Source organism: Pseudophryne corroboree, chromosome 10 (genome assembly GCF_028390025.1).
Source record: "Pseudophryne corroboree isolate aPseCor3 chromosome 10, aPseCor3.hap2, whole genome shotgun sequence".
Taxonomy (NCBI): domain Eukaryota; kingdom Metazoa; phylum Chordata; class Amphibia; order Anura; family Myobatrachidae; genus Pseudophryne; species Pseudophryne corroboree.
Genome location: NC_086453.1, coordinates 386,275,709 through 386,302,585, shown reverse-complemented (window position 1 = coordinate 386,302,585; position 26,877 = coordinate 386,275,709). Strand labels below are relative to the sequence as shown.

Sequence of the window (26,877 nt, the reverse complement as noted above, 5' to 3'; positions counted from 1 at the left end):
GACTCCGCTGTCATTAAGGGACTGCCCAGGTAGTGTCTGCTCAGATGGGTTGTCTTTGATTAATTCTCAAAGAATCCCACTGAAGTTCAGAGATATTGCCTGGCTTTCTTTCCAAGGGAGGCTTTATGTGCGGGGTAACCTCAAGTGTCGAAGTGCCAATGATCGTGGCTGCCCACGTGAGGAATGTCTAGGGGGAGGTGGAGACAATGGACCAGTGTCCCTTCAATATAAAGGTTTACAGAGCGGTATCAAGGGCCTTATGCATCCCATGCCTTTCGGGGCTTAGTTACCCTGAGTGTGTTTATGGGGCGTTCAAAGGGTATAGAAGGTTTGATTTAGCCACAATTTTTATAGTTAGTTTAGCAGTTAGGTTTCACACATGGGGTGCATGGTGTCAGGTTTCCCTCAGAGCAAAGGTCCTCCCCTGTGAGGAGGTGGTGGGAAATATTCTGCACGAGGTTAAGAGGATGATGGGTATGGATAGGAAGAGGTTGGATGCTGTCGGGTGGTCCAGGCTCTGGCGCCACCTGAAACCCCCTTGAGTGGGCAGCAGAAGTCCTTCTCTTGTTCATCTTATGGCTTTCTATCCTTCACCTTCCCGTAGATTTTCTTTTTTCTGTTTTTTTCATTAAAGCGGTTTGCATGTGACTAAAAGACTTAATTCATCTTTTCATTGCTTATGGTTATGAGATGTGTTGTTGGAATACAGTAGGTTGTTTTTTGCTTAGATGCTAAGCAATATTGACATTGCATATACAGGTTGAGTATCCCATATCCAAATATTCCGAAATACGGAATATTCCGAAATACGGACTTTTTTGCTTGAGAGTGAGATAGTGAAACCTTTGTTTTTTGATGGCTCAATGTACACAAACTTTGTTTAATACACAAAGTTATTAAAAATATTGTATTAAATGACCTTCAGGCTGTGTGTATAAGGTGTATATGAAACATAAATGAATTGTGTGAATGTACACACACTTTGTTCAGTGCATAAAGTTACAAAAAATATTGGCTAAAATTACCTTCTGGCAGTGTCTATAAGGTGTATATGTAACATAAATGCATTTTGTGCTTAGATTTAGGTCCCATCACCATGATATCTCACTATGGTATGCAATTATTCCAAAATACGGAAAAATCCCATATCCAAAATACCTCTGGTCCCAAGCATTTTGGATAAGGGATACTCAACCTGTAGTTATACAAGCTTTGTTGCTTTTTGGTTTGGATTATTGGGCAACAATTCAAAGTAAATTGTATGTCCTATTTTTATGAGTTTTACCATATTTATGTAATGTATGTTGCAATTTTTCTTAATAAAAGATAGCAGTATATACAAGTGGGCATTATACACAGGTGCAGCTGTATATAAGTTTGGGTATTATACACGGGTGCAGCAGTATATAAATGTGGGCATTATAAACAGGTGCAGCATTATATACATGGCATTATACACAGGGTCAGCAGTATATACATGTGGGCATTATACACAGGTGCAGCGGTATATAAATGTGGGCATTATACACAGGTGCAGCGGTATATACATGTGGGCATTATACATAGGTGCAGCGGTATATAAATGTGGGCATTATACACAGGTGCAGCAGTATATTGATGTCGACATTATACACAGGTGCAGCAGTATATACACAGGTGCAGCGGTATATACATGTGGACATTATACACAGGTGCAGTGGTATATACATGTGGGCATTATACACAGGTGCAGCAGTATATTGATGTCGACATTATACACAGGTGCAGCAGTATATACATGTGGACATTATACACAGGTGCAGTGGTATATACATGTGGACATTATACACAGGTGCAGCGGTATATACATGTTCACAATATACACAGGTGTAGCTGTATATACATGTCGACATTATACACAGGTGCAGCAGTATATACATGTGGGCATTTTACACAGGTGCAGCGGTATATACATGTGGATATTATACACAGGTGCAGCAGTATATACATATGGGCAGCCGGTGTGTGTGCGCAGACCCTCTGGATGCGGCTGCTGCGTATAAACGCACGGTTGCGTCTGGGTCTGCATAAGGCCCTTAGATTGTAAGCTCCTTTGGGGCAGGAACTGATGTGAATGGCCAAAATATTCTCTCTGTAAAGCACTGCGAAATATGAGTGCGCTATATAAATAATTAATAAATAAATAACCTGATGTTCAGTCGATACAATAGTGAAATTAGATTGCAAGCTCTCCTGGTGCAGTCACTGATGCATTTAAAGTTCTCTGACATTATAGTAGAGCGCTGCAACATATGATTGGTGATAGAACAGTTGATGTATGAATGGCTGCTGTTGTCACTTTGTGCGTTATGTACTTACCCGTAGGATGACGCAAAGTATTTCTTCACCAAATGTAAAGGAAAAATTGCTCCTGGAAGATCCACGACTTTCCATCCATCGCCCCCAGCCTCAATGTCCTCCCAGTACTTCAGCCCCTCTGTAACACAGGGCAGAGCGTTTGTCAGATGATATCCTGTAGAGGCATCTGGCGTTACCCTGTCAGTGCGGCGTAATTGCGCCCATTCATTGCTACGCCCCCTCATTACCTAAATATCACAACAAAGGTGCGGACAGTCCTCATTGTCCAGCACCTACAACAGATGCACCTCTGTGACACTTCCCTTACCCCTGCTCACCCTTCCCTAACATGTCCTGCACCTACAACAGATGCACCTCTGTGACACTTCCCTTACCCCTGCTCACCCTTCCCTAACATGTCCTGCACCTACAACAGATGCACCTCTGTGACACTTCCCTTACCCCTGCTCACCCTTCCCTAACATGTCCTGCACCTACAACAGATGCACCTCTGTGACACTTCCCTTACCCCTGCTCACCCTTCCCTAACATGTCCTGCACCTACAACAGATGCACCTCTGTGACACTTCCCTTACCCCTGCTCACCCTTCCCTAACATGTCCTGCACCTACAACAGATGCACCTCTGTGACACTTCCCTTACCCCTGCTCACCCTTCCCTAACATGTCCTGCACCTACAACAGATGCACCTCTGTGACACTTCCCTTACCCCTGCTCACCCTTCCCTAACATGTCCTGCACCTACAACAGATGCACCTCTGTGACACTTCCCTTGCCCATGCTCACCCTTCCCTAACATGTCCTGCACCTACAACAGATGCACCTCTGTGACACTTCCCTTACCCCTGCTCACCCTTCCCTAACATGTCCAGCACCTACAACAGATGCACCTCTGTGACACTTCCCTTACCCCTGCTCACCCTTCCCTGACTTGTCCTGTGTCTCTGGTGTAAGGCGGTGCAAGTCAGGGATATGCAAAACTCTTCACACATGCACATACACAATACACGCATGCACATACACGCATGCACATACAGAGTACATGCATTCAGATACACAATACATGCATGCAGATACACGCATGCACTTACACACATGCACATACACACATGCACAATACATGTATGCACTAGAACAATACACGCATGCACATACACAATACATGCATGCAGATACACAATACACGCCAGTGACGTGCGGTTGGGTGAGGTAGGTGAGGCAGAGCCTTTCCTGTCATACTAACGTTTGTGCCAGAGGTTTGACTGTATAAAATATATGAAATATACAAAGAATATGTTTGAAATATCTTCTTTGCATTACTCTTACCATTTTTATATCCAAAACTGTGGAGTAAAAAGTCTATGGCAGGTGAGGCAGTGCCCCCCCCCCCCCCCCCCCCCCTCCTCTCCTGTGTATCTTATCCGCACATTTCTGATCAAAACTCACCAGATTTCAAGGAGTTTATACTGCTGCATCTGTGTATAATGCCCACATGTATATACTGCTGCGCCTGTGTATAATGCCCACATGTATATACTGCTGCACCTGTGTATAATGCCCACATGTATATACTGCTGCGCCTGTGTATAATGCCCACATGTATATACCACTGCACCTGTGTATAATTCTCACATGTATATACTGCTGCATTTATGTATAATGCCCACATGTATATAGTACTGCTGCATCTGTGTATAATGCCCACATGTATATACTGCTGCGCCTGTGTATAATGCCCACATGTATATACTGCTGCACCTGTGTATAATGCCCACATGTATATACTGCTGCGCCTGTGTATAATGCCCACATGTATATACTGCTGCGCCTGTGTATAATGCCCACATGTATATACCACTGCACCTGTGTATAATTCTCACATGTATATACCGCTGCACCTGTGTATAATGCCCACATGTATATACTGCTGCACCTGTGTATAATGCCCACATGTATATACTGCTGCACCTGTGTATAATTCCCACATGTATATACTGCTATCTTTTATTAAGAAAAATTGCAACATACATTACATAAATATGGTAAAACTCCTAAAAATAGGACATACAATATACATTGAATTGTTGCCCAATAATCCAAACCAAAAAGCAACAAAACTTGTATAACTATACGCAATGTCAATATTGCTTAACATCTAAGCAAAAAACAACCTACTATAAACAAACAACACATATTATAACCATAAGCAATGAAAAGATGAATGAAGTCTTTTAGTCACATGCAAACCGCTTTAATTAAATAAACAGAAAAAAGAAAATCTACGGGAAGGTGAAGGATAGGAAGCCATAAGATGAACAAGAAAAGGACTTCTGCTACCCACTCAAGGGGGTTTCAGGTGGCGCCAGAGCCTGGACCACCCGACAGCATCCAACCTCTTCCTATCCATATCCATCATCCTCTTAACCTCGTGCAGAATATTTCCCACCACCTCCTCACAGGGGAGGACCTTTGCTCTGAGGGAAACCTGACACCGTGCACCCCATGTGTGAAACCTAACTGCTAAACTAACTATAAAAATTGTGGTTAAATCAAACCTTCTATACCCTTTGAACGCCCCATAAACCCACTCAGGGTAACTAAGCCCCGAAAGGCACGGGATGCGTAAGGCCCTTGATACCGCTCTGTAAACCTTTATATTGAAGGGACACTCAAGGAGGAAATTGTCCATTGTCTCCACCTCCCCTAGACATTCCTCACGTGGGCAGCCACGATCATTGGCACTTCGACACTTGAGGTTACCCCGCACATAAAGCCTCCCTTGGAAAGAAAGCCAGGCAATATCTCTGAACTTCAGTGGGATTCTTTGAGAATTAATCAAAGACAACCCATCTGAGCAGACACTGTCTGGGCAGTCCCTTAACGACAGCGGAGCATAAAAGTGAGTCTGCAAAATACTTCTCTCCAACTCCCTTCTAGAGAAGTTTTTGACTTCACCCACCTCCAGCCCCCAAAGCCTCGTCATCTTCAAGCACAGTATAACGTAGATCGGGAGGTAGCCATGCCGGACTCGAAAGGTTTTTACTTGGCCACCATCCATCCATAACCTGAGGAAGGGAAACACCCAGGCCCTAAAACTCTCTACCCATCGAGGGGGAGTTCCTAGAAACAAACTCCCTAGATTCAGTTTTAAAAACGTTGTAGCAAAAAACACCACAGGGTTGACCATACTCAGCCCCCCCTGTTCCCTCGATCTGTAGGTGATCCCTCTCTTGACCAGATTCATTCTATTCCCCCATAACATCAGGAAGAATAAAGAATTCATCTTGGTCCACAAAGACTGTGGCAAGAAGCACACATAACTGACATACAGAAAAAGCGGAATCAGATAGGTTTTGCATAAGTCAACCCTCTCCCTGAGAGAAAGTTGCCACCTTCTCCAGGACTGCACCTTCCTGGTAGCATCTTCCAGCCTCTTCTCCCAATTCTGAGTGGCATAATCACCACGGCCAAATTTGATACCTAGAATTTTTATCTCTGGACTGGCGCGGGGGAGGCTATCCGGAAGGGTAAATTCATCACCTTCCTCCCCCATCCAGAAAGCTTCACACTTATCCTGATTGATTCTGGAGCACGAAGCCTCAGAGTACTCACAGATAAGATGTTCCATGCCACGTGCCTCTGCCACAGATGACAGGACCACAGTAACATCGTCTGCGTAGGCCACCACCCTCAGCGGCAACCCAGGGCCCAGCTGAACCCCTGCCACAGCACCGCTCTCAATCTTCCGCACAAAAGGATCAATTGCAAATACATATAGAAGGGGGCTCAGGGGACACCCCTGACGGACACCCGAGTCGACCGCAAAAGCAGGGCCTACCCAGCCATTGACAAGTGGGAAGCTCTCAGCCTAATTGGAAATGACACGTAGCCAATCTACCACCCTCGCTGGAAGACCATACCTCTCCAGCACAGCCCACAGGTACTGATGATTAACTCGGTCAAAAGCCTTGGACTGATCCAATGCCAGCAAATACTTGCCCCATTTTTCAGCACGACATTGCTCCACAGCCTCCCGGATGCCAAGGACAGCACTAAAGGTGCTTCGGCCTTTTACAGTGCAATGCTGAGACGGAGAAAGTAACAGCCCGGAAACTTCCATCAGCCGATTAAAAAGTACCTTTGCCAGAATCTTTCTGTCTGTATTGAGAAGAGCGATGGGGCGCCAGTTCTCAACACGCACCGGGTCCCTACCTTTAGACAATAATATGAGAGCAGAGGATCTCATAGAGGGAGGGAGTGATCCCTTACCCAGGCTTTCATTAAATACCTCCATGAGATGAGGAGCCAATATGTCTGAAAAAGCTTTAAAAAATTCAGATGTTAACCCATCTGGGCCCGGAGATTTTTTTATAGACAAACCGTCTATGGCTCTCTTGACCTCCTCCACTGTCACATCACTGCCCAAAGAGTCAAAAGAAGGATCAAGTTGCTCAAGTCCAGGTGTCTCCCTCAGAAACTGATCCATCCTCTCTCTGATGAGTGGCTGCTCAGACAAAAGGCTGGAGTAATAGGACCTGATGACTCCCAAAATACCCTCCCTGTCTTCATGAAGAGTAGAGCAAAGAGAGGAGCGACCCGGCACCGGTCTGTATATATTTAATCAAAAGAAACCAAAGTTGGACAATTATATAAGTAAATCTTTAGTTCAATGTCCAGCTTGGAGGTGCGCCCGCTTCATGAAGAGTACCCTGGTCATCAAACAGGCCCCTGACCTCCCTCAAATCAACTGATTTTCTGCAACTCTGGTAGGGATCAGGCGAGTGGTATTTTCCATAATCCCTCTCCAGAATCAAAGAAGCCAGGCGATCGTACTGATATTCCTTCATCTGAGCCTTCACCCGGGAGATTTCCCCACTATCTCCACGCTCAGAGATCAAGAAATCCAGTTTCTTTCTCAGGCTCTGATAGATACATCTTTTTGTCAAGTTTTTCCTGGCTACCAGCCTTTGAAAAAGCCTTCGAGTCCTCTTTTTACACTCCTCCCACCACTCAGACCTACTCCAACCAGCCTCCAGAAGTGTTTCCTGTAGTTGAAGAAAGTCTCGAAAGGACTGTCTAACTCCTTCCTCCTTTAGGAGCTCAGAATTCAAACGCCAAAGGCCCCGCCCTTTCTGAGGGGTTTCTGAGACGTTCAAAGCAACACACAGAAAAACGTGATCGGAGAACTCTACTGGCTTTGTCTCAGGAGGCAAAGTTTTCGAGGACTCCTTATCAAAAAAACTATCTATCCTAGACCTACGACTACCACAATGATAGGTGAAACCTGTGAGGTCTGGGAAATGGCGAACGTGCACATCCACTAGACCAGCCTCTCTAACCATGCTAACTAGAAAATTGGAATCATAGCCCAGGGTCGCCTTTGTGTCCCCTCTGTCTTTTGGCCTAATGACGGTAGTAAAATCACCTCCAAAGACAATCTGCCGGGCCGTAAAAAGAAACGGTTTTATCTCCCTGAAAAGACATTTCCTGTCCCACTTTGAATGGGGCCCATAGATGTTTATTAGCCTCAGGTCATGTCCTCTCAGGTTGACATCTAAAATCATGCACCTACCTACCTGTAAATCTATAATCCTGTGCACGTTTACCATATCAGTAAAAAGCACTGCCAACCCACTGGACGCCTCGGCCGCAAGAGACCAGAAGGAAGGCCCCCGCTTCCACTGACACTTGGCCCGATGGAGTGTGGCCAAGTCACCTACCCTGGTCTCCTGCAAAAATAAAAAGTCAACATCAACCGTGTTGAAAAAATCGAAGGCCAAGAAACGAGCACGTTCAGAAAACACGGAAGCCACATTAATGGTGGCACATCGTATAGGTTGGGGATCCATGTTTCTTGGATTATAGAGGTAGGACCCCATTCACTTTTTCTTTGCTTGTCTTTTAGAATCCTAATCCTAGGATCCTACTCTTTTACACGTTACCCCGAAGGGAAGAACATCCTCATCAGACAAAGAGATTTCTTCCACCTCCCCCTCCTCCACCCCACCAACAACTGAGACCACAGTCTCACAGAACAGACCCTTAGATCCCTGTACAACAACAACACCCTCCCTAATATCACACCCCTCCCCATTTGCAACCCTGTCTGGGGGAGGATCCGGATCAGGGACTTTTGGGGCAATAATACAAGAACCGCCCCCAGGATCATCCCCACCAGAGGACGCCAAAGGAGAATAGGTAAGGCTCCCCGCCTCAAGGCTAGGAGTCTCCTCCACCACCATCACCTCTCCCGGAGATTGAGGGGTCTTCCCCTCTGAACTCTGCACTACCTCAACCTTATTTAATAACGGTACCAAGGCCTGGCTTAACTCTGTCCCTGTAGGATCCCACTCTAGATCCCCCTGAGAACTATCTAAGTGCTTGGTTTTGCTCTGAACTTTACCACATCCCCCCTTTTCCTGTTTAGCTTTGACCGTAACTGCCACCCCATCAACAGACAGATTAGAGGCCTGTTTTGGCTTTTTACTTTTAGAAGTATTTGGAACAAACACTAGCTCTTTTCCCCCAACCATGACTACCTTCCCCTCATCCTCATCATCAACGGAGGACAAAACGTCAAACCTATAAGAGCATACAACGTCCAGCCCCCTCTTTTTCAGCTTCTTCCTCCTGCCTTTACTCACTGCCTGAAAAGATGCTTCCCCCTTTCGACCTGGACTTTCCCTACCCCACCAGCTTCTAGTTTCCTCAACATATCCTGATGCTGTAAAGCAACCACCATGCTATCCTCATGTCTGTGCCTGATTTCTAGTGCCTCCTCAACCATCCCTGCATCATGATTATGCAATGCTTTAGGGCACCGACTATAGGGATGGCCATCCGCTCCGCAGAGATTGCACCTCACCTTATTACACTCACGGGACCCGTGCCCCATCTGGCCACACAAAGCACATTTAACAACCGTACAATCATTACTAAGGTGGCGAAAGTCACCACACTTGTGACAAGTTCTGGGCTGCCCAGGATAGAAGCACTAAAGCCGGTCACGGCCAATATAAGCAGCAGATGGTATGTGCTTAGTCTCAGCCCCTACCTGGTGCAACCTCACAAAGGTCGAATAGGCACCACCCCAGACCCCCTTAGTGTAATCAAATTTCTCAAGTGGGGACAACACTGTGCAGGACCTGGACAACCAATATACGATATCCGCAGACGGTAGTGACTCATTGCGCACCAGAACAGTAATCTTTACCCTATCCTGCCTGGTGATGGTGTTGGTTTTAAAATGGCAGTACGGCTCCTTGGTCTTGTTCTTCTCCCATTGGGAGCCAAAAGCTTGCAAGCCATTCAGGGAGAGGAAGCTCAGATCAAAGTCGGGAGTTCTCACTGGATGGATGCACGCAAAAAGGTCTGCGGCCCTAAAACCCAGCGAGAATACTATATCCAAGAACTCCGACTTTGAAGGAGCCTCCCCTTCCCTACCCATCTAAACTGAACCACATTACGCCTTTTTTTATAGGCTGACCCCCACTTACCCCAAGCTGAGGACCAGTACTAGCCCAACCAGAACCCTCCAAAGTTTTGGCATATGAACCAGATCCTGGTCTAACCACAGGAGAGATTACAGGGAGACCCTTGGGTGCCTGAACATTTACCTTCTTACTGACCTCTATACCCGCACTACCAGCCCCACCAGCCATCCTAGTTTGGTTTGCCTGGATCAAGCTTACGGCCGCTAAAGCCCTCACAGGCATATCCATATCTCCGTAAACTGTTTCTACTAGTGTAGTCTCCTCAGGGGTTAAGCTGCTTTTATCAACTGCCGGCAGTCCTTGGGCCAATCTTTGCCCAGTTTTTAATATGGCTTCATACTTCGGAATTCCCATTGATGCAGTTAATGATGTCACTTGTGATGTCACACATGATGCGTCTTTGGCCCCGCCCCCTTCAGCCACCACAGCAACTAAGCCAGAGCCAGTCGCTGCTGGCTTACAGGGAGAGCCAGCCTCAGCATCTACCACGGCCCGCGCCGTCCCCTTATCCGCAGCTTCAGAGACAAGTGCATCGGGAGCAAGTCCACAGGAAGCAGTAGCAGCCACCAGAGCTCCAGCACCCGCCGTCACCCCGGCAGCCACCATGCCCCCTGCACTGCCACCACCCAGCACTCTCTCTGGGAGAGACGCCTCCCCCTCATGGAAAGCACAGGATGACATCATCGCAGGGTTCCCCTCGGTATCCACGGCACCAGACGCAATCCCAGAGGTTTCACCTCCATCATGGCCCACGATATCCATCACTTCTTCCGCAGTCTGGCTGCCCACCTCCATGTCTTCCACTGGAACTATGAGCCCAGATGCCGCCACAGAACCCACCGGGACCGGGCCGCCATCACATCCGCCATCTTGTCCTGGTATGGACTCTAGCAGTGCTTTTTCCTTTTGCAATAGAGCCTGATCCTGCAACATTTTAATCCTCTTTTTAACTGCAGCCAAACTGTCATTCAGATCCCAAAGTTCATCTTTCAGGGCAACTCTCTCCCATCTGCTGCTACAGTTACGCCTTCTTTTTTTATAAGTAATGCGGGAGTATATACGGTTCTGCTCCATTCTTAATTCCTCTAGACTCATATTCATGTATTTCTCACTAGAGGATGATGAATCCTCCAGGCTGCAATCAGAAACCTCAGCATCTCCACCTGCAGCACTAACCCCCGCCCCACCACAGGCAAGTTCATTCACCTTATCACCTCCCTGGGTTACCTCACCCAGAGAGCCAGCATCCTGTGGTTTGGGGGTCTCCAGTTGGGGATCCTGTTTCATTACCGGACCCACAATCACTGGAAACGCTGTACTGTCCAAATCCTCCAGCACTGAGGCTTCCACTGCAATAGGTATGTCAGAATTCCCAGGGCCTCCCTCAGGCCTTGCAGCCTGGGACTCTCCATCATCCTCCTCCCCAGGAGGATCCATCCTCCACTGGGAGGCTCCCAGGGGAAACACTGCAGGCTTTTAAGAAGAACCAGGGCCTAGGAGCTATACACTGTGCATCTGTGTAGAATGCCCACATGTATATACTGCTGCACCTGTGCATAATGCCCACATGTATATACCGCTGCACCTGTGTATAGTGCTCACATGTATATACCGCTGCACCTGTGTATAATGCCCACATGTATATACTGCATACTTGCCTACCTGACCCTCTCCATGAGGGAGAAAATGCTCTGTTCCTGGACTTTCCTGGTAATGTATGATTGCCATCACCTGTGGTGAAACACCTTTCTTATCAATTAACTAGCTCACCACAGGTGATGGCAATCATACATTACCAGGAAAGTCCAGGAACAGAGCATTTTCTCCCTCATGGAGAGGGGCAGGTAGGCAAGTATGATATACTGCTGCACCTGTGTATAATGCCCACATGTATATACTGCTGCACCTGTGTATAATGCCCACATGTATATACTGCTGCACCTGTGTATAATGCCCACATGTATATACCGCTGCACCTGTGTATAATGCCCACATGTATATACCGCTTCACTTGTGTATAATGTCCAGATGTATATACTGCTGCACCTGTGTATAATGCATTGTATATACCGCTGCACCTGTGTATAATGCATTGTATATACCGCTGCACCTGTGTATAATGCCCACGGGTGTGGTATTGAAAGTCGACAGTAACTAGGTCGACAATGTCTAGGTCGACCACTATTGGTCGACAGTAACTAGGTCGACAGGGTCAAAAGGTCGACATGTTCTAGGTCGACAGGTCAAAAGGTCGAGATGAGTTTTTAATGTTATTTTGGTGTCGTTTTCTTCGTAGAGTGACCGGGAACCCCAATTAGTGCACCGCGCCCGCTCGCCATGCTTTGGGCATGGTGCCTTCGCTCCGCTACCGCTTCGCTCGGCACAGATTACCGTTCCAATCGTAGTCCAAGTGGATCGTTAAGTATGAAAAGGTTCAAAAAAAGAAAAAAATTGTGAAAAACTCATGTCGACCTTTTGACCTGTCGACCTAGAACATGTCGACCTTTTGACCCTGTCGACCAATAGTGGTCGACCTAGACATTGTCGACCTAGTTACTGTCGACTTTCAATCCGGATCCCAATGCCCACATGTATATACTGCTGCACCTGTGTATAATGCCATGTATATACCGCTGCACCTGTGTATAATGCCCACATGTATATACCTATATACTGCTGCACCTGTGTATAATGCCCAGATGTACCCTTTGGCTCATATACTGTATTTCGTGTAAATCTGGCTCTGGTGCTAGCCTGTGCCTCCTGAGCCATTTAGCTCACCGCACGTCCCTGATACACACATGCACATACACAATACGCTCATGCACAGATACAATAACACATACACAATACACACATGCACATAAACATGCACAGATACAATAACACATACACAATACACACATGCACATAAACATGCACAGATACAATAACACATACACAATACACACATGCACATAAACATACACACATGCACATACACAGTACGCTCATGCACAGATACAATAACACATACACAATACACACATGCACATAAACATACACACATGCACATACACAATACGCTCATGCACAGATACAATAACACATACACATACACACATGCACATAAACATACACACATGCACATACACAGTATGCTCATGCACAGATACAATAACACATACACAATACACACATGCACATAAACATACACACATGCACATACACAGTACGCTCATGCACAGATACAATAACACATACACAATACACACATGCACATAAACAAACATACACACATGCACATACACAGTACGCTCATGCACAGATACAATAACACATACACAATACACACATGCACATACACAATACGCTCATGCACAGATACAATAACACATACACATACACACATGCACATAAACATACACACATGCACATACACAGTACGCTCATGCACAGATACAATAACACATACACAATACACACATGCACATAAACATACACACATGCACAGTACGCTCCTGCACAGATACAATAACACATACACAATACACACATGCACATAAACATACACACATGCACATACACAATACGCTCATGCACAGATACAATAACACATACACAATACACACATGCACATAAACATGCACATAAACATGCACAGATACAATAACACATACACAATACACACATGCACATAAACATGCACAGATACAATAACACATACACAATACACACATGCACATAAACATACACACATGCACATACACAGTACGCTCATGCACAGATACAATAACACATACACAATACACACATGCACATAAACAAACATACACACATGCACATACACAGTACGCTCATGCACAGATACAATAACACATACACAATACACACATGCACATACACAATACGCTCATGCACAGATACAATAACACATACACATACACACATGCACATAAACATACACACATGCACATACACAGTACGCTCATGCACAGATACAATAACACATACACAATACACACATGCACATAAACATACACACATGCACATACACAGTACGCTCCTGCACAGATACAATAACACATACACAATACACACATGCACATAAACATACACACATGCACATACACAGTACGCTCATGCACAGATACAATAACACATACACACATGCACATAAACATACACACATGCACATACACAGTACGCTCATGCACAGATACATAACACATACACAATACACACATGCACATAAACATACACACATGCACATACACAGTACGCTCATGCACAGATACAATAACACATACACAATACACACATGCACATAAACATACACACATGCACTTACACAAAACGCTTGTGCACAGAAACAATACTTGAATGAACATACACAATGCACACATGCACAAACACAATACATGCATGCACATACACAATTCACGCATTCACATACACAATACACACATGCACATACACAACACACACATCTACATACACAACACACATGCACAATATACACTTGCACATACACAACACAAACATGCACATACACAACACCGACATGCACAATACACACATGCACATATACAACACACATGTACATCCACAACACACACATGCACATACACAACACACACATGCACACACACAATACACAACTGCACATACACAACATGCACATACACAATACACACATGCACATACACAACATACACATGCACAAATACAATACACACATGCACAACACACACATGCACATACACAACACATGCATGCACATACACAACACACATGCACATATACAGCACATTCACAACACACATGCACATACACAACACATGCATGCACATACACAACTCACGCATACACATACACAATACACACATGCACATACACAATACACACATGCACATACACAATACACACATGCACATACACAATACACACATGCACATACACAATACACGCATGCACATACACAATACACGCATGCACATACACAATACACACATGCACATACACAATACACGCATGCACATACATAACACACATGCACATACATAACACACACATGCACAATACATGCATGCACATACACAATACACGCATGCACATACACAATACACGCATGCACATACACAATACACGCATGCACATACACAATACACGCATGCACATACATAACACACATGCACATACATAACACACACATGCACAATACATGCATGCACATACACAATACACGCATGCACATACATAACACACACAATACACGCATGCACATACACAACACACGCATGCACATACATAACACACACATGCACATACACAACACACATGCACAATACACGCATGCACATACACAACACACATATGCACATACCTCCCTGGCGCATGTTATCGTTCCCAATTGTAGTCCACGTGGATCGTAAAGTATGAAAACGTTTTTTAAAAAAAGTGATAAACTCATGTCGATCTACTGTACTTACTGTTAACCAATAGTGGTCGCCCTTGCATACCACACCCCAAATTTTTGGTACTGGAGAACTTTGAATACACAAAAAAAAAACAGACTTTGGCTGAAAGCTGTATATGTATATGTATATATATATATATATATATATATATATATATATATGATCACTTGTAAATGCTAGAAATAAAATTATTATTATTATTAATAACAACAATAAATAAAAAAAACATCAAAGTGCCAATAACAATGAGACGTCACGTAATAGAAAAGATCTGTATTACCTTCCCCGCAGGGGTTCTTGATGAGATTTCTCGCCATCGTGTTCTAGATGTTCTGTAGCTGGGACTCTAGATGTCTGGTTCCGCTCTGCTCTCTGTTCCAGAAAAAAACCCTGATTATCCCATGATCTGACCATTCACCAACATAAGTATAATAAGAAATACCCCTAATTACACAGTAACGTCCTGTCTGCCTGCCACTCCCGTAATAGCGCAGTATATAGATGTAACGCTGCCTATAGGTTACAGTCACACAGAGACATATACTAGTGAAGTATATAGATGTAACGCTGCCTATAGGTTATAGTCACATAGAGACATGTAATAGCGCAGTATATAGATGTAACGCTGCCTATAGGTTACACTCACAGAGACATGTACTAGCGCAGTATATAGATGTAACGCTGTCTATAGGTTATAGTCACATAGAGACATGTAGTAGCGCACTATATAGATGTAACGCTGCCTATAGGTTACACTCACAGAGACATGTACTAGCGCAGTATATAGATGTAACGCTGCCTATAGATTACACTCACATAGAGACATGTACTAGCGCAGTATATAGATGTAACGCTGTCTATAGGTTATAGTCACATAGAGACATGTAATAGCGCAGTATATAGATGTAACGCTGCCTATAGGTTACACTCACAGAGACATGTACTAGTGCAGTATATAGATGTAACGCTGCCTATAGGTTACAGTCACATAGAGACATGTAATAGCGCAGTATATAGATGTAACGCTGCCTATAGATTACACTCACATAGAGACATGTACTAGCACAGTATATAGATGTAACGCTGCCTATAGGTTACACTCACATAGAGACATGTACTAGCACAGTATATAGATGTAACGCTGCCTATAGGTTATAGTCACATAGAGACATGTACTAGCGCAGTATATAGATGTAACGCTGCCTATAGGTTACAGTCACATAGAGACATGTACTAGCACAGTATATAGATGTAACGCTGCCTATAGGTTACAGTCACATAGAGACATGTACTGGTGCAGTATATAGATGTAACGCTGCCTATAGGTTACACTCACATAGAGCCATGTACTAGCACAGTATATAGATGTAACGCTGCCTATAGGTTATAGTCACAGAGACATGTACTAGCGCAGTATATAGATGTAACGCTGCCTATAGGTTACAGTCACATAGAGACATGTACTAGTACAGTATATAGATGTAACGCTGCCTATAGGTTACACTTACATATAGACATGTACTAGTGCAGTATATAGATGTAACGCTGCCTATAGGTTACACTCACATAGAGACATGTACTAGCGCAGTATATAGATGTAATGCTGCCTATAGGTTACAGTCACATAAAGACATGTAATAGCGCAGTATATAGATGTAACGCTGCCTATAGATTACACTCACATAGAGACATGTACTAGCACAGTATATAGATGTAACGCTGCCTATAGGTTACACTCACATAGAGCCATGTACTAGCACAGTATATAGATGTAACGCTGCCTATAGGTTATAGTCACATAGAGACATGTACTAGCGCAGTATATAGATGTAACGCTGTCTATAGGTTACAGTCACATAGAGACATGTACTAGTACAGTATATAGATGTAACGCTGCCTATAGGTTACACTCACAGAGACATGTACTAGTGCAGTATATAGATGTAACGCTGCCTATAGGTTACACTCACATAGAGACATGTACTAGCGCAGTATATAGATGTAATGCTGCCTATAGGTTACAGTCACATAAAGACATGTAATAGCGCAGTATATAGATGTAACGCTGCCTATAGATTACACTCACATAGAGACATGTACTAGCACAGTATATAGATGTAACGCTGCCTATAGGTTACACTCACATAGAGCCATGTACTAGCACAGTATATAGATGTAACGCTGCCTATAGGTTATAGTCACATAGAGACATGTACTAGCGCAGTATATAGATGTAACGCTGCCTATAGGTTACACTCACATAGAGCCATGTACTAGCACAGTATATAGATGTAACGCTGCCTATAGGTTACAGTCACATAGAGACATGTACTAGCGCAGTATATAGATGTAACGCTGCCTATAGGTTATATACTCACATAGAGACATGTACTAGCACAGTATATAGATGTAACGCTGCCTATAGGTTACACTCACATAGAGCCATGTACTAGCACAGTATATAGATGTAACGCTGCCTATAGGTTACACTCACATAGAGCCATGTACTAGCACAGTATATAGATGTAACGCTGCCTATAGGTTACACTCACATAGAACCATGTACTAGCACAGTATATAGATGTAACGCTGCCTATAGGTTACAGTCACATAGAGACATGTACTAGCGCAGTATATAGATGTAACGCTGCCTATAGGACAGTCACATAGAGACATGTACTAGCACAGTATATAGATGTAACGCTGCCTATAGGTTACAGTCACATAGAGACATGTACTAGCACAGTATATAGATGTAACGCTGCCTATAGGTTATAGTCACATAGAGACATGTACTAGCGCAGTATATAGATGTAACGCTGCCTATAGGTTACAGTCACATAGAGACATGTACTAGCACAGTATATAGATGTAACGCTGCCTATAGGTTACACTCACATAGAGACATGTACTAGCACAGTATATAGATGTAACGCTGCCTATAGGTTACACTCACATAGAGACATGCACTAGCGCAGTATATAGATGTAACGCTACATATAGGTTATAGTCACATAGAGCCATGTACTAGCACAGTATATAGATGTAACGCTGCCTATAGGTTACAATCACATAGAGACATGTACTAGCACAGTATATAGATGTAACGCTGCCTATAGGTTACACTCACATAGAGACATGCACTAGCGCAGTATATAGATGTAACGCTACATATAGGTTACAGTCACATAGAGACATGTACTAGCGCAGTATATAGATGTAACGCTGCCTATAGATTACACTCACATAGAGACATGTACTAGCACAGTATATAGATGTAACGCTGCCTATAGGTTACACTCACATAGAGACATGTACTGTACTAGCACAGTATATAGATGTAACGCTGCCTATAGGTTACAGTCACATAGAGACATGTACTAGCACAGTATATAGATGTAACGCTGCCTATAGGTTACACTCACATAGAGACATGTACTAGCACAGTATATAGATGTAACGATGCCTATAGGTTACACTCACATAGAGACATGTACTAGCACAGTATATAGATGTAACGCTGCCTATAGGTTACATTCACATAGAGACATGTACTAGCACAGTATATAGATGTAACGCTGCCTATAGGTTACATTCACATAGAGACATGTACTAGCACAGTATATAGATGTAAAGCTGCCTATAGGTTACAGTCACATAGAGACATGTACTAGCACAGTATATAGATGTAACGCTGCCTATAGGTTACAGTCACATAGAGACATGTACTAGCGCAGTATATAGATGTAACGCTGCCTATAGGTTACACTCACATAGAGACATGTACTAGCACAGTATATAGCTGTAATGCTGTCTATAGGTTATATACTCACATAGATACATGTACTAGCACAGTATATAGATGTAACGCTGCCTATAGGTTACACTCACATAGATACATGTACTAGCGCAGTATATAGATGTAACGCTGCCTATAGGTTACACTCACATAGAGACATGTACTAGCGCAGTATATAGATGTAACACTGCCTATAGGTTACACTCACATAGAGACATGTAATAGCACAGTATATAGATGTAACGCTGCCTATAGGTTACAGTCACATAGAGACATGTACTAGCGCAGTATAAAGATGTAATGCTGCCTATAGGTTACACTCACATAGAGACATGTACTAGCGCAGTACATAGATGTAACGCTGCCTATAGGTTACACTCACATAGAGACATGTACTAGCACAGTATATAGATGTAACGCTGCCTATAGGTTATATACTCACATAGAGACATGTACTAGCACAGTATATAGATGTAACGCTGCCTATAGGTTATATACTCACATAGAGACATGTACTATCACAGTATATAGATGTAACTCTGCCTATAGGTTACAGTCACATAAACATGTACTAGCACAGTATATAGATGTAACGCTTCCTATAGGTTACAGTCACATAGAGACATGTACTAGCACAGTATACACATGTAATGCTGCCTATAGGTTACAGTCACATAGAGACATGTACTAGCGCAGTATATAGATGTAATGCTACCTATAGGTTACAGTCACATAGAGACATGTACTAGCACAGTATATAGATGTAACGCTGTCTATAGGTTACAGTCACATAGAGACATGTACTAGTACAGTATATAGATGTAACGCTGCCTATAGGTTACAGTCGCATAGAGACATGTACTAGCGCAGTATATAGATGTAACACTGCCTATAGGTTACAGTCACATAGAGACATGTACTAGCACAGTATATAGATGTAACGCTGCCTATAGGTTATATACTCACATAGAGACATGTACTAGCACAGTATATAGATGTAACGCTACCTATAGGTTACACTCACATAGAGCCATGTACTATCACAGTATATAGATGTACCGCTGCCTATAGGTTACACTCACATAGAGCCATGTACTATCACAGTATATAGATGTAACGCTGCCTATAGGTTACACTCACATAGAGACATGTACTAGCGCTGTATATAGATGTAACGCTGCCTATAGGTTACACTCACATAGAGCCATGTACTAGCGCAGTATATAGATGTAACGCTGCCTATAGGTTACAGTCACATAGAGACATGTAATAGCACAGTATATAGATGTAACGCTGCCTATAGGTTACAGTCACATAGAGACATGTACTAGCGCAGTATATAGATGTAACGCTGCCTTTAGGTTACACTCACATAGAGACATGTACTAGCACAGTATATAGATGTAACGCTGCCTATAGGTTACACTCACATAGAGCCATGTACTAGCACAGTATATAGATGTAACGCTGCCTATAGGTTACAGTCACATAGAGACATGTACTAGCGCAGTATATAGATGTAACGCTGCCTATAGGTTACACTCACATAGAGACATGTACTAGCACAGTATATAGCTGTAATGCTGTCTATAGGTTATATACTCACATAGATACATGTACTAGCACAGTATATAGATGTAACGCTGCCTATAGGTTACACTCACATAGAGCCATGTACTAGCACAGTATATAGATGTAACGCTGCCTATAGGTTACAGTCACATAGAGACATGTACTAGCGCAGTATATAGATGTAACGCTGCCTATAGGTTACACTCACATAGAGACATGTACTAGCACAGTATATAGCTGTAATGCTGTCTATAGGTTATATACTCACATAGATACATGTACTAGCACAGTATATAGATGTAACGCTGCCTATAGGTTACACTCACATAGATACATGTACTAGCGCAGTATATAGATGTAACGCTGCCTATAGGTTACACTCACATAGAGACATGTACTAGCGCAGTATATAGATGTAACACTGCCTATAGGTTACACTCACATAGAGACATGTAATAGCACAGTATATAGATGTAACGCTGCCTATAGGTTACAGTCACATAGAGACATGTACTAGCGCAGTATAAAGATGTAATGCTGCCTATAGGTTACACTCACATAGAGACATGTACTAGCGCAGTACATAGATGTAACGCTGCCTATAGGTTACACTCACATAGAGACATGTACTAGCACAGTATATAGATGTAACGCTGCCTATAGGTTATATACTCACATAGAGACATGTACTAGCACAGTATATAGATGTAACGCTGCCTATAGGTTATATACTCACATAGAGACATGTACTATCACAGTATATAGATGTAACTCTGCCTATAGGTTACAGTCACATAAACATGTACTAGCACAGTATATAGATGTAACGCTTCCTATAGGTTACAGTCACATAGAGACATGTACTAGCACAGTATACACATGTAATGCTGCCTATAGGTTACAGTCACATAGAGACATGTACTAGCGCAGTATATAGATGTAATGCTACCTATAGGTTACAGTCACATAGAGACATGTACTAGCACAGTATATAGATGTAACGCTGTCTATAGGTTACAGTCACATAGAGACATGTACTAGTACAGTATATAGATGTAACGCTGCCTATAGGTTACAGTCGCATAGAGACATGTACTAGCGCAGTATATAGATGTAACACTGCCTATAGGTTACAGTCACATAGAGACATGTACTAGCACAGTATATAGATGTAACGCTGCCTATAGGTTATATACTCACATAGAGACATGTACTAGCACAGTATATAGATGTAACGCTACCTATAGGTTACACTCACATAGAGCCATGTACTATCACAGTATATAGATGTACCGCTGCCTATAGGTTACACTCACATAGAGCCATGTACTATCACAGTATATAGATGTAACGCTGCCTATAGGTTACACTCACATAGAGACATGTACTAGCGCTGTATATAGATGTAACGCTGCCTATAGGTTACACTCACATAGAGCCATGTACTAGCGCAGTATATAGATGTAACGCTGCCTATAGGTTACAGTCACATAGAGACATGTAATAGCACAGTATATAGATGTAACGCTGCCTATAGGTTACAGTCACATAGAGACATGTACTAGCGCAGTATATAGATGTAACGCTGCCTATAGGTTACACTCACATAGAGACATGTACTAGCACAGTATATAGATGTAACGCTGCCTATAGGTTACACTCACATAGAGCCATGTACTAGCACAGTATATAGATGTAACGCTGCCTATAGGTTACAGTCACATAGAGACATGTACTAGCGCAGTATATAGATGTAACGCTGCCTATAGGTTACACTCACATAGAGACATGTACTAGCACAGTATATAGCTGTAATGCTGTCTATAGGTTATATACTCACATAGATACATGTACTAGCACAGTATATAGATGTAACGCTGCCTATAGGTTACACTCACATAGATACATGTACTAGCGCAGTATATAGATGTAATGCTGCCTATAGGTTACACTCACATAGAGACATGTACTAGCACAGTATATAGATGTAACACTGCCTATAGGTTACACTCACATAGAGACATGTAATAGCACAGTATATAGATGTAACGCTGCCTATAGGTTACAGTCACATAGAGACATGTACTAGCACAGTATATAGATGTAACGCTGTCTATGGGTTACAGTCACATAGAGACATCTACTAGCGCAGTATATAGATGTATCGCTGCCTATAGGTTATAGTCACATAGAGACATGTACTAGCACAGTATATAGATGTAACGCTGCCTATAGGTTATAGTCACATAGAGACATGTACTAGCACAGTATATAGATGTAACGCTGCCTATAGGTTACAGTCACATAGAGACATGTACTAGCGCAGTATATAGATGTAACGCTGTCTATGGGTTACAGTCACATAGAGACATGTACTAGCGCAGTATATAGATGTATCGCTGTCTATAGGTTATATACTCACATAGAGAAATGTTCTAGCGCTGTATATAGATGTAACGCTGCCTATAGGTTACAGTCACATAGCGACATGTACTAGCACAGTATATAGATGTAACGCTGCCTATAGGTTACAGTCACATAGAGACATGTACTAGTACAGTATATAGATGTAACGCTGCCTATAGGTTACACTAACATAGAGACATGTACTAGCGCAGTATATAGATGTAACGCTCCCTATAGGTTGCAATCACATAGAGACATGTACTAGCGCAGTATACAGATGTAACGCTGTCTATAGGTTATACTCACATAGAGACATGTACTAGCGCAGTATATAGATGTAACGCTGTCTATAGGTTATACTCACATAGAGACATGTACTAGCGCAGTATATAGATGTTACGCTGCATATAGGTTATATACTCACATAGAGACATGTACTAGCGCAGTATATAGATGTAACGCTGCCTATAGGTTACACTCACATAGAGACATGTACTAGCGCAGTATATAGATGCAATGCTGCCTATAGGTTACACTCACATAGAGACATGTACTAGCGCAGTATATAGATGTAACGCTCCCTATAGGTTGCAATCACATAGAGACATGTACTAGCGCAGTATATAGATGTAATGCTGCCTATAGGTTACACTCACATAGAGACATGTACTAGCGCAGTATACACATGTAACGCTGCCTATAGGTTACACTCACATAGTGCCATGTACTAGCACAGTATATAGATGTAACGCTGCCTATAGTTTACACTCACATAGAGCCATGTACTAGCACAGTATATAGATGTAACGCTGCCTATAGGTTACAGTCACATAGAGACATGTACTAGCACAGTATACACATGTAACGCTGCCTATAGGTTACACTCACATAGTGCCATGTACTAGCACAGTATATAGATGTAACGCTGCCTATAGGTTACACTCACATAGAGCCATGTACTAGCACAGTATATAGATGTAACGCTGCCTATAGGTTACAGTCACATAGAGACATGTACTAGCGCAGTATATAGATGTAACGCTGCCTATAGGTTACACTCACATAGAGACATGTACTAGCACAGTATACACATGTAACGCTGCCTATACGTTACACTCACATAGTGCCATGTAATAGTGCAGTATATAGATGTAACGCTGCCTATAGGTTACACTCACATAGATACATGTACAAGCGCAGTATATAGATGTAACGCTGCCTATAGGTTATATACTCACATAGAGACATGTACTAGTGCAGTATATAGATGTAACGCTGCCTATAGGTTATATATTCACATAGAGACATGTACTAGCGCAGTATATAGATGTAACGCTGCCTATAGGTTATATACTCACATAGAGACATGTACTAGCACAGTATATAGATGTAACGCTACCTATAGGTTACACTCACATAGAGCCATGTACTATCACAGTATATAGATGTAACGCTGCCTATAGGTTACACTCACATAGAGACATGTACTAGCGCTGTATATAGATGTAACGCTGCCTATAGGTTACACTCACATAGAGCCATGTACTAGCGCAGTATATAGATGTAACGCTGCCTATAGGTTATAGTCACATAGAGACATGTACTATCACAGTATATAGATGTACCGCTGCCTATATGTTACACTCACATAGAGCCATGTACTATCACAGTATATAGATGTAACGCTGCCTATAGGTTACACTCACATAGAGACATGTACTAGCGCTGTATATAGATGTAACGCTGCCTATAGGTTACACTCACATAGAGCCATGTACTAGCGCAGTATATAGATGTAACGCTGCCTATAGGTTACAGTCACATAGTGACATGTAATAGCACAGTATATAGATGTAACGCTGCCTATAGGTTACAGTCGCATAGAGACATGTACTAGCGCAGTATATAGATGTAACGCTGCCTCTAGGTTACACTCACATAGAGACATGTACTAGCACAGTATATAGATGTAACGCTGCCTATAGGTTACACTCACATAGAGCCATGTACTAGCACAGTATATAGATGTAACGCTGCCTATAGGTTACAGTCACATAGAGACATGTACTAGCGCAGTATATAGATGTAACGCTGCCTATAGGTTACACTCACATAGAGACATGTACTAGCACAGTATATAGCTGTAATGCTGTCTATAGGTTATATACTCACATAGATACATGTACTAGCACAGTATATAGATGTAACGCTGCCTATAGGTTACACTCACATAGATACATGTACTAGCGCAGTATATAGATGTAATGCTGCCTATAGGTTACACTCACATAGAGACATGTACTAGCGCAGTATATAGATGTAACACTGCCTATAGGTTACACTCACATAGAGACATGTACTAGCGCAGTAAATAGATTTAACGCTGTCTATGGGTTACAGTCACATAGAGACATGTACTAGCACAGTATATAGATGTAATGCTGCCTATAGGTTACACTCACATAGAGACATGTACTTGCACAGTATATAGATGTAACGCTGTCTATGGGTTACAGTCACATAGAGACATGTACTAGCACAGTATATAGATGTAACGCTGCCTATAGGTTATAGTCACATAGAGACATGTACTAGCACAGTATATAGATGTAACGCTGCCTGTAGGTTATATACTCACGTAGAGACATGTACTAGCACAGTATATAGATGTAATCCTACCTATAGGTTACACTCACATAGAGACATGTACTAGTGCAGTATATAGATGTAACGCTGCCTATAGGTTACAGTCACATAGAGACATGTACTAGCGCAGTATATAGATGTAACGCTGCCTATAGGTTATATACTCACGTAGAGACATGTACTAGCACAGTATATAGATGTAATCCTACCTATAGGTTACACTCACATAGAGACATGTACTAGTGCAGTATATAGATGTAACGCTGCCTATAGGTTACAGTCACATAGCGACATGTACTAGCACAGTATATAGATGTAATGCTGCCTATAGGTTACAGCCACATAGAGACATGTACTAGCACAGTATATAGATGTAAGACTGCCTATAGGTTACAGTCACATAGAGACATGTACTAGCACAGTATATAGATGTAACGCTGTCTATGGGTTACAGTCACATAGAGACATGTACTAGCGCAGTATATAGATGTATCGCTGTCTATAGGTTATATACTCACATAGAGACATGTTCTAGCACAGTATATAGATGTAACGCTGCCTATAGGTTACAGTCACATAGAGCCAAGTACTAGCGCAGTATATAGATGTAACGCTGTGTGACGACATGTGATGACACAGCTGGCGCGTCGTGTCGCTCAGTGGTAAAAGACACGTGGTTACTTTCCTAGCCCTGGTCCTACACATGGACTTCACCAATTGCCAATATGTTATTAGTTATATGTTAGGCAATATTGTATTATATTGTATGATATTATTGTTACAAGGGTACAGTTATGTTTTCAATGTATATATATGAATGTATTGGTTATTCTGCTATAGTTTGTAAAATAATGTTTCCCCATGTGACGATCAGATAACCTATGTATTTGCTCTGTCTCGGAAGATACAGCCAGTCTCAGATGTCAGGCCATACACCCCCCTCATTCTTCCCCACACAATGGATTCCAGGCCACACAATCAGATTAAGTAAGGTTACTTTAGTTAACATCTATTGTGGCCTAGGGGACATGCCTGGGCATGTGAAAATAGGGTTGCTCTGAAACTGTCTGGAGGTGTCGCCTTATTGTAGGAAAGACAAAGGTTTGATAATAGCAAAGAGGGGACGTGAGAGAGAAGTAGAGAG

At 42.7% G+C, this 26,877-nt stretch overlaps 1 protein-coding gene across 1 annotated transcript in view; it reads right to left on the bottom strand.

Annotated features, from left to right (window-relative positions):
* The window catches only part of LOC134965408 (F-box only protein 2-like), a 42,908-nt gene extending 27,281 nt beyond the window's left edge, over nt 1-15,627 (bottom strand). The window contains exons 1-2 of the mRNA XM_063941867.1: nt 15,591-15,627; nt 2,359-2,476 (exon numbers count right to left, since the gene is read on the bottom strand). Coding sequence (XP_063797937.1) covers nt 2,359-2,476; nt 15,591-15,627 — 155 coding nt within the window. The remainder of the gene's footprint in view (nt 1-2,358; nt 2,477-15,590) is intronic.
* Between the last annotated feature and the right edge of the window lie 11,250 nt (nt 15,628-26,877).